The 16,726-nt window shown below is 39.9% G+C and overlaps 1 protein-coding gene across 3 annotated transcripts in view; it reads left to right on the top strand.

The window, feature by feature from the left end:
• The window catches only part of ptprh.S (protein tyrosine phosphatase, receptor type H S homeolog), a 72,894-nt gene that overhangs the window by 47,199 nt on the left and 8,969 nt on the right, over positions 1-16,726 (top strand). Inside the window, exons 4-12 of one of the 3 annotated variants that reach the window (XM_018228231.2) lie at positions 501-776; positions 967-1,242; positions 2,538-2,813; positions 9,722-9,988; positions 11,295-11,606; positions 13,603-13,869; positions 14,050-14,134; positions 16,159-16,218; positions 16,400-16,487. In XM_018228231.2, coding sequence (XP_018083720.1) covers positions 501-776; positions 967-1,242; positions 2,538-2,813; positions 9,722-9,988; positions 11,295-11,606; positions 13,603-13,869; positions 14,050-14,134; positions 16,159-16,218; positions 16,400-16,487 — 1,907 coding nt within the window. The remainder of the gene's footprint in view (positions 1-500; positions 777-966; positions 1,243-2,537; positions 2,814-9,721; positions 9,989-11,294; positions 11,607-13,602; positions 13,870-14,049; positions 14,135-16,158; positions 16,219-16,399; positions 16,488-16,726) is intronic. The other 2 variants (XM_041571621.1, XM_018228233.2) reach the window with 2 other exon arrangements.

Here is a 16,726-nt window from a genome sequence, read left to right as displayed (position 1 = left end):
ACAGAGAAACCCATCATAGAGTGTAAACCTATAATATCAAACTAATGTCTGCCCTCTGGGCAACACCTACACATTTGTTGAATCCCCTCACGGCATTGGGAATTAGTGATAGGCGAATTTATTTGTCAGGCGCGAATTTGCGGTGAATTCCCTTGATTCACAGACGGCGAATAAATTTGTGAAAATTCGGCGGCATCAAAAATAAATGGACGCCAGCGTCTGTTTTTTTGGACACCGGCGCAATTTCGCCAAAAACGGACACCGGCGTCCAAAAAAACGGACGCCGGCATCAAAAACGAGACGCCGGCGCCGTTTCGTGAATTTCGCAGGAAATTTGTTAATTTTTAGCCGAAGCGAAACGCCCCAAATTCGCCCATCACTATTGGGAACCTGTACTAACTCTACTCATTAATTATTGAGGTGATTACGCAGCAATTATCTTAAAATCAACATATATCTATCCTCTATCTCTATCTTAATTTTGATCTTTGATTTCCCAGGTCCCTCACCAGTACATAATGTGTCCATAACAAAGCAAACAACAACCGCTGTGACTTTATCATGGGACCCTCCTACTGATACAAACAGCAGCACTTACACTTATAAGATCAACGTGTTTAATGACAGCGATATGTGGAATGTGAGTAGAAGCACCGATGCAACGAGTATAGAAGAGACAGATCTGCTCCCTGGAGTAACCTACTCATTCTCTGTATATACTGTGACGTGGGATTGGATAGAAAGCGCTGAGGTTGGACCCATTCAGGCCACCACAAGTAGGTTTATATTTGTGTTTTTTGAGTGTTCTATGTTCTATTAGAATTTTACATATTGTGTGATCATATCAGCTGTTATTATTAACTCATATTCATAAAGCACCAACATATTCTGAGGAACTGTAAATAGAAGATTATATACATCCAACATACCATGTGATCACTTCAATTTTGATCTTTAATTTCCCAGGACCCTCACCAGTACAAAGTGTGTCCATTACAAACCGAAACACAACCTCTGTGACTTTATCATGGGACCCTCCTACTGATACAAACAGCAGCACTTACACTTATATGATCACGTTGTTTAATGGCAGCACACCATGGAGCGTGAATAGTAGCGCTAATGCAACAAGTATAGTCGTGACAGATCTGAACCCTGGAGTAACCTACTTATTCTCTGTATATACTGTGGCGTCTAATGAAACACAAAGCTCTGAGAACAGAAACATTCAAGGCACAACAAGTAAGTCCATGCCTCTTTTTTTTATGATTGTTGTGTCAAGAAGCTATGAATATATATGTGTGTGCATGTAACTGTATGTTCTTACTGTGTTAGGATTCATTCATTATCTGCAGAAAGGATTCCATGTAGTAGAAAACAGATGGTGACACATAGCCAACAATTACAATATGATGTCGGTTTTAAAGAGAACTTGGAGACTGCTCATGCCAATTTGTGCGTATCCCAGGTATGGGATCTGTTATCTGGAAACCCATTATCCAGAAAGCTTCAAATTATGGCAAGGCTGCCTTCCATAGACTCCATTATAATCCAAAAAATCCAAAAATGTAAAATACATTTCCTTTCTATCTCTGTAATAATAAAACAGCATCTTGTATTTAATCCAAACTAAGATATAATCAATCATTATTGGCAGCAATTCCAGACTAATGGGGTTGTTTAATGTAAGGGATGAAGATCCAAATTCCGGAAAGATCCATTATCCGGAACCCCTCAGGTCCGGACCATTCTGGATAACAGGTCCTGTTCCTGTAACAGTGTTCTTTTTGTTTACCTGAGAAATGGGTAGAACCCTCCTGAAATTTTTTTACAATCTGATAAATGACCATGAAGCTTGTGCCATCTCTCCACATTCTTTTTAAAACTAATAAAATTGGTCTGTATCTTCATCAAATGCAAAGTATTCTTGAAAAGTATGCAAGGACTACTATATCTATATACACATATTCTGTATATTTAAAGCTTGCGGGATCCACAACAGACACTTTCTTCAATTTTAAGGCAGTTTATTGAAACACAGAGAAACCCATCATAGAGTGTAAACCTATAATATCAAACTAATGTCTGCCCTCTGGGCAACACCTACACATTTGTTGAATCCCCTCACTGCATTGGGAATTAGTGATGGGCGAATTTATTTGTCAGGCGCGAATTTGCGGTGAATTCCCTTGATTCACAGACGGCGAATAAATTCGTGAAAATTCGGCGGCGTCAAAAATAAATGGACGCCAGTGTCTGTTTTTTTGGACACCGGCGCAATTTCGCCAAAAACGGACACCGGCGTCCAAAAAAACGGACGCCGGCATCAAAAATGAGACACCGGCGCCGTTTCGTAAATTTCGCAGGAAATTTGTGAATTTTTAGCCGAAGCGAAACGCCCCAAATTCGCCCATCACTATTGGGAACCTGTACTAACTCTACTCATTAATTATTGAGGTGATTACGCAGCAATTATCTTAAAATCAACATATATCTATCCTCTATCTCTATCTTAATTTTGATCTTTAATTTCCCAGGTCCCTCACCAGTACATAATGTGTCCATAACAAACCAAACAACAACCTCTGTGACTTTATCATGGGACCCTCCTACTGATACAAACAGCAGCACTTACACCTATAAGATCAACGTGTTTAATGACAGCACTATGTGGAATGTGAGTAGAAGCACCGATGCAACGAGTATAGAAGAGACAGATCTGCTCCCTGGAGTAACCTACTCATTCTCTGTATATACTGTGACGTGGGATTGGATAGAAAGCTCTGAGGTTGGACCCATTCAGGCCACCACAAGTAGGTTTATATTTGTGTTTTTTGAGTGTTCTATGTTCTATTAGAATTTTACATATTGTGTGATCATATCAGCTGTTATTATTAACTCATATTCATAAAGCAACAACATATTCTGAGGAACTGTAAATAGAAGATTATATACATCCAACATACCATGTGATCACTTCAATAGAACCCAACAGTGTGACAGTTTAAATGTTATTTAAGTTTTAACACGCATTTGGAGATGTGCACATGGCAGTTTGTTCTTAATCAGATTGTGACCGTTTCATTGTGTTCCACTGATCAAGTGTGTGTTTTACAAAGGGGTAGAACCCCCAAAAATGTTGTTTACAGGCAATGAAATACTCACAGTCTGAAGAAACACAGCGTGGTCTACACGTACAGGTATGGGACGTGTTATCCAGAAGGCTTGGGAACTGGGGTTTTCTGGATAAGGGATCTTTCCATAATTGGACCTCAAATCTACTAAAAAATAATAAAAACATTAATTAAACCCAACAGGATGGGTTTGCCACTAATAAAGATTATTTATAGCTTAGTTGAGAACAAGTACAAGCTACTGTTTTGTTATTACAGAGCAAAAGGAAATTTGTTTTAAAATTTAAATTTTTTTTTTTTCAATTAAAATAGTGTCTATGGGAGACAACCTTTAATTTGGAGCTTTCTGGAAAACAGGTTTCCTATACCTGCACTTGACTACTGATTGCTACTAGTGATTGGTTACCAACCTGATTTGGATTGTCGTGTCCATAAAGCTGTTGCTTGAAAAACTGTGGGCACAATTGTGTCTGATTTATAGTGAAGTGCAAGCACAATTGTGTTAATTTCGACACACTGGTACAATTACATCTGGTGCATCACCTTTCTGGGGAAAAATGCTTAATTGTGGGGAAAAAAACATTGCATTTGTTATCAAAATTGCACTTGCAGACATAAATGTTGTATATTGAGCACCCAAATCCATTTCTAGAAACCATATAAATGACTTTGTTAAATTAACTTTTAGTATGTTATAGAATACAATTCTCAGCAACTTTTCAATTGGTCTTCATTATTTATTTTCTATAGTTTTTCTTCTGACTCTTTCTAGCTTACAAATGGGGGGTCTAAAAACAAATGCTCTGTAAGGCTACACATTTATTGTTAATTTTCATTACAGATCTTTCTATTCAGGCCTCTGCTATTTATATTCCAGTCTCTTATTTAAATCAATGCATGGTTGCTTGGGTAAATGGCAAACTGGAGAGCTGCTGAATTACTCAAAAACCATGAATAATAAAAAATTAAAACCAATTGCAAATTGTCTCAGAATATCACCATTTACATCTTACTTAAGGTCCCCATAGACGCAAAGATTTTTCTACGACCGATTTTAGCGAAACCCGACCGATCTTTCAAATTATCGCGAAGTTAGTAGGAATCGAACAATCGTACATGAATTTAACTTTAAATGTAAACAAACAACAGAACGGATAATAATTGTAATCAGGGATATAAGAACAAGGAGTGTCCACAAGCAACTAAGTTCAAAATAAATTCACCTAAAAAAGGGACTTAACTTCCAAGACTTTATCCCTGAATAGTTAATCTTTTCACCATTTCCTTGGGTTATTGGGTAGAATCCCTGTTACAGAATAACCTTTACAGTGATAGGCTGAGAGATTTGATGACACTGCTCTGACTCACTCCTATATAGTGTGTGCAGGGAGTGGCATCTTCCTTTTTTGCCTCTGGATGTGATTCCAGCTGGATGTGCTCAGGGGGACTGAGTGCAATAGGCCCAGAAGAAGTCATGTGTCCAAGTCGGGGACCAGGTAACCCCGTGAATGAGGAACAGATATACTAGGGCAGACTTGTCATAGTCTCTCTAGGAGAGAAAGGCAGAGAGGTGAGAGAGAAAGAGCAGCTGAAGCTCCAACAAGGATTTGCAGTAAGGGAGTAGCTTCCCAGAGGCTCTGTGTGTTGCCTCCAGTCAGGGACCTCAGTGAAGAGGGACTGTAGGGTACAAGCTGCTTCCTGACAACTTCCAGGAGGGAAAGGTTGTACTGCATTTGCCTGTGTACTCTCTGTGTGAGCCTGCCTTGTTCTGTGTGAACTCTCAATATGCTGTTTTCCTCAAACCTGTGGTCATTTGCCCTTTTTGGCATAATAAACCGTTCCTGATTGTTAAGAACCTCCTGGCGCCCAAGTTGTTTTTGTGTGCACAGTAGCCGGGGGGGGATGTAGTTGCACTACACCATAGAGGGAACACTTCCACTTAGCGAAGGCCCTGCCCTAGGTGTAAGTCGCGTGTAACCCATGCTCTAGTGTTCTAGCTGGTGAATTAACCCCGAGTGGCCCAAATAGGTGTTACATTTATATGCCTCGTGTTTGAAATCCTCATCCGAGGAGCAAATCCTCCTCAGTCTTGTGTATTGTCCCTTGGGAAAACCCTCAATGCATTTAAAGGGATGCATAGATTTGCCGTGAAGTAAACTATTCCTCGATGTTTTCTTTTGAAATAGATTAGTAGACACTAAGCCCTGATGATCCTTCTTAATTTCTATGTCCAAAAACTCAAGTTTGGAGCTATCGAAGTTCATGGTGAAAGAAAGGTTGAAGTTGTAAGTGTTGTTTGGTCACAAATGCTCTCAGAAGTTGCTCCGAGCCCTTTCATATCATCATGATGTCACCGATGTACCTGTGCCGTCTGAGGATATGGCACAGGACCATCATCCGAAAAGACATGACACTCCCATTCACCCAGGTACAGATTTGCATAGCTAAAGGCTGCATTTAGCGCCCAGAGCTACGCCCTGACGTAGATAATGAATGTCGTCAACAGGCCCGGACTGGTAATGTATCAATTCGGGCAAATGCCCGAGGGGCCGCTCTATTCTGTGTTGAAGTGGGCCACACTCTTCCTTATTAGATGCGGTGCTTACTTTAGAAAAAATGCCTGCCGTCTACTTTAGGTTTACGGCAAGCATTTTAGGACAGGGGGAGGGCTGAGCCACGAGGGCGGAGACTGGAAGAAGATCTGTGGGCAGCCTCTTCTGATTATATGCTAAGAGTGCACGCAGGAGCGTGCATTCTCCTGATGCCTGCCCTTGCAATTAGCCCACCTCCTACCAGATTGATGACCTGCTTGTGTTTGAGCGAGCAGCGCTCTACTCTTCAAAGGTAAACATATTCATGTAGGAGCAGTGCAGCAGCGCTGACCTAAACTTCATTCTAATAGCATGAATCTTTTAATCAGCAATACATTATGATCCGTCTTGTGGCTTTGGTCTGCTGTACCATTTAACTTTAAACAGCACGGGACAGGTAAGAGTGTGCACGTCTCTCAATAAAAGAATGTGGGAGGATTGGCCTGCACTGAGCGCCTGTTCTCTGCTGCTCTGGAGAAGTGCACACTCTTATTGGAAGGCTGCTGTTTAAAGTTAACGTGGGTCACAAGAAGGATCGTAAATTCTCTAGGCATACTGGCTGCTGGAAAGGGGGGGGGGGCTTTAAGGACACAGGACAGATGGTATTGTTGGTTATGCTTGCTGCTGTTTATAATTAACTGTTTCAGGGGAGTAGAGACAGAAGACAATAGCATTGTTCCCTATTCTGCTGTTTTAAAATTAACTGTCACATTACAGGGTATTGAGGCAGAAAACTGTCCTATTGCTTGCTGTATATGTGGGTGTATATGGGAGGTAAATATCAGGGGATAGTGTAGGTAAGTGCAGCACAGAGTGTATATGGGGGATGGGAGGTATATATAAGGATATTAGAAGTCACTGAGGGGTTGTTCTGTGACCATATAAAGGCACAAGGCTGCAGGCTGAGTTATACAGGGAACTCTGAGTATCACTCATGTATTATAAGGGATAATGTACCCCCTACTGTAAATGATAAGGATATTAGAAGTCACTGAGGGGTTGTTCTGTGACCGTATAAAGGCACAAGGCTGCAGGCTGAGTTAAACAGGGAACTCTGAGTATTACTCATGTATTATAAGGGATAATGTACCCCCTACTGTAAATGATAAGGATATTAGAAGTCACTGAGGGGTTGTTCTGTGACCATATAAAAGCACAAGGCTGCAGGCTGAGTTATACAGGGAATTCTGAGTATCACTCATGTATTATAAGGTATAATGTACCCCCTACTGTAAATGATAAGGATATTAGAAGTCACTGAGGGGTTGTTCTGTGACCGTATAAAGGCACAAGGCTGCAGGCTGAGTTAAACAGGGAACTCTGAGTATTACTCATGTATTATAAGGGATAATGTACCCCCGACTGTAAATGATAAGGATATTATATATATATATGTGTGTGTGTATAGGTAAAAGACTAGCACGCATTTGTGGGCCGCTTTGATTTTTTTTGCCAGGGCTGCTTTTTACTCCCAGTCCGGCCCTGGTCGTCAAAAATAGGTTCCGTGAGTGATCCGTACCCAGAGACAAAGGGTCTCCCGGGGGGATCACTGCCGGATTTGTGCACCTTTGGTAGAGCATAAAAGTTTGGAATTCTGGGATGTTTTACCTTTAGAAATTCACATATGTGTTGGTCAATGACTCCAGCCTGGAATGCCTGGTCCACCTTATTAAATAATGTATCTCTATATTTGTGTAACTGTGGCAAAAATAAAGGTTGGTACCAATGTCTGTTGTCCAAGATTTTTTTACACATGGAAACATACTTGGAAGAATTCATGACCACAATGTTAGAACCCTTGTCTGAAGGTTTTATTATTATTTTGGGATTATTTCTCAATTGTTTCAATTCCAGAGATTCATCTCTGGTAAGATTGGAATGTCTGGTATTTTTTACAATTTTCCATATGTCATCAGTGACTTTTTGTCGGTCCCAGTGCAATCTATCGATATCTGCAGGGCCAAGCAGGCAGCTCCCCTCAGTTTTCCTGGCAATATTGCCTGAAATGGTCTTTTTAGTTGATGGACAAATCGTACATTTAAACGATCGTTTCGAGATAATCATGGTCTCACGATAACGAAAAGATCTTTTAAAAACCTTCACATCTATGGTCAGTTTAATAGTTAATTCAAAGATGAACAGCCCCTTTAAATCATTTATTTTATTAACACAATCGATAAAAGATATAATAGATATTCACTGAAATTAAAAAATATTCAATTAAAAGTGTAGTGTGACCAGCAACACTTGCCAATTAGCAATTAATTACACTGAGAGAATTAGATTGCTTTCCATTGTTCAAGTGTGCACCAGAGGCACAGGTAGAACCCCCCAGAATGTTGTATACTGGAACACAATTAATTTATTTGGATAATGATTTCACATAATGTATATGTGTAGCTGTGTGCAAAATTCTGTAAAATTAACCAGCAGGCAGATTAAATTAATAGAGTATCAAACAGCATTACCCCATTATGTTCCCCCTGTGTTAACCTATGGCACAAATTAACATGTTTTTACTTGGAGAGATCCATGTTATAGAACTGCATCCACTGCTATAGGATCTAGAATACTAAGCTAAGGATGTTCCAAAATTGCCTTTGATAGCGGGTGTAATTTCAGTTATTTAAATGAGACTTTAAAGGGATACTGTCATGGGAAAACATGTTTTTTTTTTTCAAAACTCATCATTGAAATCCATTTTTCAAAAGAGCACACAGGTTTTTTTATATTCAATTTTGAAATCTGACATGGGGCTAGACATATTGTCAATTTTCCAGCAGCCTCCAGTCATGTGACTTGTGCTCTGATAAACTTCAATCACTCTTTACTGCTGTACTGTAAGTTGGAGTGATATCACCCCCTCCCTTTCCCCCCCAGCAGCCAAACAACAGAACAATGGGAAGGTAAACAGATAGCAGCTCCCTAACACAAGATAATAGCTCACTGGAAGATCTAAGAACAGCACTTAATTGGAAAAGCCAAGTCCCACTGAGGCTGAAACTATACACTGGGCTCATGTGTAGGGCATTATAACAACTTCGCCAGTGATCAGCGCCCTGGATTTTAGTGAATTAGTGTTGTCGTGGCGAATCCACGCCTGGTAAAGTGTTGCGCTGTGAGCGAAGCCGTCGCTGACGAATTTTCGGAGGTTAGTGAATTTTCCCTAAATGAGAGACAAAAACTGAACAGATCAGAGTTGTGTGGTACTTTTGAGTCATTTACAGACCATTGTAAATATGGTGATTGACTCTTTGTAATGTATTGTTTCTGTAATAGTGATGATACCCCATAGTGTATTGAAAAGGGAGGGCTGCAAATACTTTATTAATACACAATAAATTTTACACCTCTATACCTTTTTTTTTTTTTGGTGTAAAAAATACGGCTCAAAAAGTTAAAGGAGAACTAAACTTTAAAAATGAATATATGAACTTATTGCACCAGCCTAAAATGTCAGCTTCTCCATAGCAGCAATGATCGCCATTAGCGATGGGAGAATCTGTAGCGTTTGGCTTCGCCGAAAAATTTGTGAATTTACCGCAAAATTCACGAAATGGCAAAAAATTTGCGAAATGCATTGAAGTCAATGGGCGTCAAAATAATTTTTAGACATGAGCGACAATTTTTATACGAGCAATTATTTTGTCCAAATGCATTAAAGTCAAAGGGCTTCCGAATAACGCGCGACAATTTTATGCCAGTGACAATTCTGACGCGTAACAGTTTTCTGGAGAGGCAGGTTTTCCAACGGCCAGCTAGCTAGCGGCAAAATGCCTGGCGAATTTATTCGCCCATGACAAATCGCCATGTCATTAACTTCAAAGTCCTCTCTGGTTTCCTAATTTGGAAATCCGGACAGGCAGGTGAAATCCAGGTGAAATCTGCACAGGTGGCAAAGCTAAAGGGAGGGCTATTAGTTTCTCTCTCCAGTCAGAGCACTTTTGACTCCAGTATGATTCTCTCAACATGTCACGTATTTCTTTCTCTTGACAGCCCCTAATGCACCAACCAATGTCAGTGGAAATCCGCTTAACACCACAGCACTTTCCATCAACTGGACTCCACCCAATGATATCAATGAGAAAAATTATACTTACACTGTACATTGGAACGGAAACCCTGGAGCACTAAACCAAAGCAGCACAATAAACACCACATTGGTGATCAGCAATCTGACTGCAGGAAACCTGTACAATGTGTCCGTCATCTCTGTCATCAATAACGTGACTAGTGTGGAAGCTGTGACAAATCTACTAACTAGTAAGCTCTATAGTAATTCCTATTCCCATGGCTTCACTTGTTCTACTTTTTAACCTTGGGTGTTGCTGAATCTTTGTTACACATATTGGTTATGTTCTACAGAATACTACAGTTCCCAGAATTCACCTGCTTCATGATACAATGTAGCATGGGGTTTAGTTCTCCTTTTAAAGGGCATGTAAAGTCTAAAATAGAATAAGGCTAGAAATGCTGTATTTTATATACTAAATATAAACATGAACTTACTGCACCACAAGCCTAATCAAACAAATAATTTATGCTTTCAAAGTTGGCAACAGGGGGTCACCATCTTGTAACTTTGTTAAACATCTTTGCAAGACTAAGACTGTGCACATGCTCAGTGTGGTCTGGGCTGCTTAGGGATCATCATAAACAAAGCTGCTTGAGTTCTGCATGGCTGGGAAGTAAGGCGGGGGCTCCTCCTGCTGTTCATAAGTATGATTGTTTCCCTGCTCAGCAGTTAGGGACCGTCTGACAATTCCTATCCACAGCAGTAAATGAAGGGAGAATTTCACTGCACACAGTCAGGTTTCTTATAAAAACTGTACACATTTTTTAATTAAAGTATATTGGAGATAGGTTTCTTTTTCATTAAAGAAAGTAAAAATGGGATTTTATTTTTTTGCCTTTACATGCCCTTTAAGGCTATAGGCATGAGCTCCAATGCTCTTAGCCTGCTGTTTTTTGCAGCTGTAGAGAAGAGGATCCGGTCACTTCTGCAACTCTGTGTATCTGCAAGTACAGCTTCTGAGTGTAGGTACATGGAGCAGAAAATGCCCAAAAATGCCTGTTCTGCTGAGGCAGCTCTGATTGCAGACATTCTGCTCAATGATAATATCTACAAACAGCATCATCTAAAGGTGGCCATACATGGGCCAATAAAAGCTGCCGAAAAACCGTCAGCTTATTGGCCCGTGTGTCGCAAACGTAATTTTAGTCTTTCCTTCTCCTTTAAGCAAGGTTAAGCACCCTGTGCAGCTCCTGTTTTCAACATTGACAGCCCTAAAATGATGTCCGTTGCTGTTTCACGCTCTTACATTGGTTTATTTCATATACATACGTCGTAACATTATTTAAAAAAAAAAAAATTGGCACTAAAGTTTTTGTAGCGGAACAGAGCCCGCCTGCGTTCTATTCCTCCAGGTAAGAGTGAAAGAATCCGAAAAACAAATATGATCTTTTTAAAACTGTCAGAAATTCAAAAACACCATTCTGCATAAAATAAAACGAGTGGGTAATCCAAACTGACGTTTTTCATTTTTATTATTTGCTATTTCTTTTCCAGACCCAGGGATTCCTGGGGGTTTTAGTATCACTAACATCACTAACACGGCTGTTTACGTCTCCTGGACAAACCCCTCAGATGGCAGTTTCACTGGAATTGAAATAAAAGCAGAGAGTGGAACAGGCAGTTTAAACAAAGACTTTTCAAGCCCAAGTTCTGAAGGGAATCTGGATGGTCTTATTCCTGGCACATCCTACAACCTTACCCTGCGAAGCTTTAGTTCTTACCCAGCAACATCAAGAAGAAATCGCAGAGCAGCGGCTGTTCCTATAAAAACATACAGTGACCCAATCACCAGGAACGAACAGACGTGTATGTATTATTAGTCGTACTCTTGTTCTTTTCCTATGTCTTGCTCTAATGTATTTAACAAAAAACATGTTAGTAGCTGAAACAAACAGAGCCAAGCAGACCTGCTGGGCAGAATGACTGTATAGAAGGGACTGCATTAAAACTGAAGATTCTGCTCCAGTCTGGGCAGTGACATGCTGTGTCAGCAGATTACAATATAAAACAAAACAAACCTGGGGGCACTGGGATAAAAGCGATATATAGAAGCGACGTGAATATTAAGTAAAATATTTATCAGGGATGATTTATGTATGCAGCCACAAGTGCAGTTGCTCTAAAATGGATTGTGTGTATTAACGCTAGGCATTCATGTTCAAAAAATGTGCACTTCTTTTTAGTTGTGCTGTTGCAATTGTGCCCAAATTGCAATTGTGCTCGGAACCAGGGGTTTTCCAGATAACGGATCTTTCCATAATTTGATCTTCACACCTTAATTTTACTAGAAAATCTTGATAACATTTAAAGGAATACTGTCATGGGAAAACATGTTTTTTTCAATGCATCAGTTAATAGTGCTGCTGCAGAAGAATTCTGCACTGAAATCCATTTTTCAAAAGAGCAAACCGATTATTTTATATTCAATTTTGAAATCTGACATGGGGCTAGACATATTGTCAATTTCCCAGCTGCCCCCAGTCATGTGCTCTGATAAATTTCAATTACTCTTTACTGCTGTACTGCAAGTTGGAGTGATATCACCCCCCTTCCCCCCCAGCAGCCTAACAACAGAATAATGGGAAGGTAACGAGATAGCAGCTCCCTTACACAAGATAACAGCTCCCTGGAAGATCTAAGAACAGCACTCAATAGCAGGCCCGGATTTTCGGCCAGGCCTAGGGCAGCAGAAGCTCAGGGACAACATGTCACCCAGTCGCACTTAAATTTATGCTCTGGCTGTGGACAAAACAGATGCACATGCGCTCGATCCAAGGGGAGGGGAGGGGCAACAGAGGAAGCCGGCCTCCGGGCACGGATGACAAATCCGGCCCTGCTCAATAGTAAAAGCCAAGTCCCACTGAGACTGATTGTTACATTGAGTAGGAGAAATAGCCTGCCTGAAAGTAGTTCCATCCTAAAGTGCAGGCACAAGTCACATGACTTGGGGCAGCTGGGAAATTGACAAAATGTCTAGCCTCATGTCAGATTTCAAAATTGAATATAAAAAAATCTGTTTGCTCTTTTGAGAAATGGATTTCAGTGCAGAATTCTGCTGGAGCAGCACTATTAACTGATGTGTTTTGGAAAAAAAACATGTTTTTCCATGACAGTATCCCAATAGGCTGGTTTTGCTTCCAATAAGGATTAATTATATCTTAGTTGGGATCAAGTACAAGGTACTGTTTTATTATTACAGAGAAAAGGGAAATCATTTTTCAATATTTGGATTATTTGGATAAAATGGAGTCTTTCGGAGACGGCCTTTCCATAATTCGGAGCATTCCAGATAACTGGTTTCCGGATAACGGATCCCATACCTGTATATGAAAAAGGCTGCAGCATGGAGGGCTGATTTTAGGGCAGGAGCTGTCTCGGGCAGCTTCTGCAATGCAGCCCTCCCTCACCCCCCAGCACTTACCTTTGTTGAGCTGGAGGGGTTCATCTTTGAGGACATCATACATCTAATTCCTCATGGTGGAATTTTATGGAGGATTCTGTACAGGGGCGCTTTCCGAATTAGGCATGTTTCTCAACTTAAACTCACTGGAGCAGCGCACCTGCATGGGATCTTCCAAGAAATTCCACCCTATGGAATGCGATGTCCTGATCCAACACAAACAATCACAAATGAGACATGAGGAACCGGAAGAGCCAAAGAGAACGCAGCACTTAACCATATAATGATCATAGATGGAAGGAACCTATTGGTATAACTAATGAGACTGAGCCAAAATAAAAAGTCTGTTACTATTCTGCAGAATAGAAATGTGCTTAAATTATAACTGTTTTTTCTTCCCAGATCCAAATGCTGTCCCAGAGATCACATGTTTCAAAGTTGGTGGAGGGTATCAACTAAGGGTACTTTTTCCTTGCCCCACTGGTTCGTTTGACCAATTCAAAATCCTAGCGGATGGCGCTGACAAAGAAACAGTTCCAAAACAAGATTGTAGAAAAGATGTGACAATACAAAATTTGCAGCCTGCAAGGAAATACAAAATCGCAGTAGTGACTGTAGCAAATAACAAACAGGCCTCATTAATCATATCCTGTGATACAGATAATGTGGGTAAGTTTGTATGGTGGGATCCTATTGTAGGGGCATATTTAGTTTTGGCGGGGCTTGCTGCTCTGATATACTATATATAGATATGTTACTACATCCTTCCTATCTTTAGTTGCTGCACAGGTTTGTCCCATTGCTGTTTCCAGTTATTTATAATGATCATATCCTTATTTCTATCCACAGGAGTTATTGTTGGGAGCATATTTGGCGTTCTCTTGTTCATGCTTCTTGTGGGGCTGCTTGCTTACTTTGTCCTGAGGAAAAGGAGGTCAGTAAAGATTTTAATTTGTTTCGTCTGATAGGGTGAGGTTGGAAATCTTTGTGAATATATATATATAAAGTTGTGCTCACCACTAATTCTTAAAACCATTAGGCGGGGGTGCAATCAGGCTGTGACCACAAAATACATATAGACAAATACAAGAGTCCTCTGCACTCAACCCATTATCAATATATTTAAGACAGAGACATTTTGTGCATACTGCTACTGGAAAATGCCTTACCCTTTAAACAAAACAGCGATTGTTGTCCATATATTGCAATATATTTAAGCTGAACAACTACGTCAAAGTCATCCCATATCTGGCCAGTCCTACGCTTAATTTTCATCTGATTCATTAAGAATTCTATTGCTTCATTATACATTTTACAGAGGGACTAAGTTTTACCTGCAACTTACTTGCTGCTTTCAAAGTAAAACTCCCAAACTTGGCTGCCCTTTTATTAGACACCAGTGGGATCACCTGACTATAGCTGGGAGGGGTGGGAGCTACAACATGGAGCTGGTCACTGCTCCTGTATAAACTATAACAAACAAGGGAAAGTTGTGCTCACCACTAATTTCCAAAACCATTAGGCGGGGGTGCAATGAGGCTGTGACCACAAAATACATATAGTCAAATACAAGAGGTGGTCACAGCCTCATTGCACCCCCGCCTAACGATTTTGGAAATTAGTGGTGAGCACAACATTCCCTTGTTTGTTATAGTGTGTGTGTGTGTGTGTGTGTGTGTGTGTGTGTGTGTGTGTGTGTGTGTGTGTGTGTGTGTGTGTGTATATATATATATATATATATATATATATAATACACAAGTAAGATCCGCACTCACAGGACTTATAAAATTGAAAGAAAATTTATTGCAAGGGTCTAACGTTTCGGCCCCCTCCGAGACCTTTTTCAAAGTTTGAAAAAGGCCTCGGAGGGGGCCGAAACGTTAGACCCTTGCAATAAATTTTCTTTCAATTTTATAAGTCCTGTGAGTGCGGATCTTACTTGCGTATTACAGATTAAAATTGTTGATACTGCACCCAGGCGTTTGAAACCATGTATCGAGAGTGCTGGCTTTGTGATGGAATATATATATATATATACATACAAGTATTTGGTGCACCTTCACTTCCTGAGGACGGCTCAAGTGACTGGGCCGAAACGTTGAATAAACTACACTTTTTCTTCTTTATCCAAGTCCTATGTGTGCGGACCTTTTTTGACATTTATATATATATATATATATATATATATATATATATCTTGCTCTAAAAATCTGGGAATTGTTTAAAATATTAGATAAATGTGCCCAATGTGTTAGTTTGTTGCACCTACAACTTAAAGGGCATGTAAAGTCTAAAATAGAATAAGGCTAGAAATGCTGTATTTTGTATACTAAATTTAAACATGATCTTACTGCACCACAAGCCTAATCAAACAAATAATTTATGCTTTCAAAGTTGGCTACAGGGGGTCACCTTGTAACTTTGTTATACATCTTTGCAAGACTAAGACTGTGCACATGCTCAGTGTGGTCTGGGCTGCTTAGGGATCATCATAAACAAAGCTGCTTGAGTTCTGCATGGCTGGGAAGTAAGGCGGGGGCTCCCCCTGCTGTACATAAGTATGATTGTTTCCCTGCTCAGCAGTTAGGGACCGTCTGACAATTCCTATCCACAGCAGTAAATGAAGAGAGAATTTCACTGCATACAGTCAGGTTTCTTATAAAAAGGTACACATTTTTTAATTAAAGTATATTGGAGATAGGTTTCTTTTTCAGAAAAGTTAAAGAAAGTAAAAATGGGATTTTATTTTTTTACCTTTACATGCCCTTTAAATACACATCATGTTTCCATGATATACAGACACAGTGGTAAAATACAATGTATAGTAACACACTTTGGAAAAGAAATCAGAACAGGAGGGACAGTAATTTGACATATATATGTTGGTGCTTCTGAAAATATGTATTACACATTTTTTTTGTTTTTTAAATCTTTTTTTTTTTTTTTTTTTCTCCTCAGAGGTTTAAAAAACCCATTTGGCAAAGATTCCAGCAATTTGGAAAAAATAAAGACAAAAAGGTAACAGGGCTGCACAGGCTACATCCTAATGCTCCATATGGACCAACAGGGACAGTTTTGGGATATAGTAGGATATGTAGGATATAACTGAACCCTTGTTTCCAACAAAAGTTTCTTTACAAATGCATTTTTTTGACTTTTTTTTTTTTGTTGCTAAATCTGGTTTCCAATTTGTTCCTAGAGTCCCATCGGTGATTAAAACAGAGTTTTCCGATTATTACCAGAGACAGCAGGCAGATAGTGACTTTGGATTTGCAGAAGAGTATCAGGTATGTCTGCTTGGTGACTCCACTTTGTCATCAGCCAATGAAATAAGATATATACAGATGGAGCAACTTTATCTAGACATTAGGTTCAGACAGTTTATCATATCAGTGCATTTAAATCATATGTAGAGGTGAATGAGTTTATTCTGAACAATAGGTAGACTCACTACATCTCACTGGTGCGCATGCCCCAGAACTTCAGCTTAGGGAAAACACCAAGAGATTCTTGCATAAATCGAGCT

Source organism: Xenopus laevis, chromosome 7S (genome assembly GCF_017654675.1).
Source record: "Xenopus laevis strain J_2021 chromosome 7S, Xenopus_laevis_v10.1, whole genome shotgun sequence".
Classification (NCBI taxonomy): Eukaryota; Metazoa; Chordata; class Amphibia; order Anura; family Pipidae; genus Xenopus; species Xenopus laevis.
Note: the sequence above shows the minus strand (reverse complement) of the source record. Positions and strands in the feature narration are given on the sequence as shown.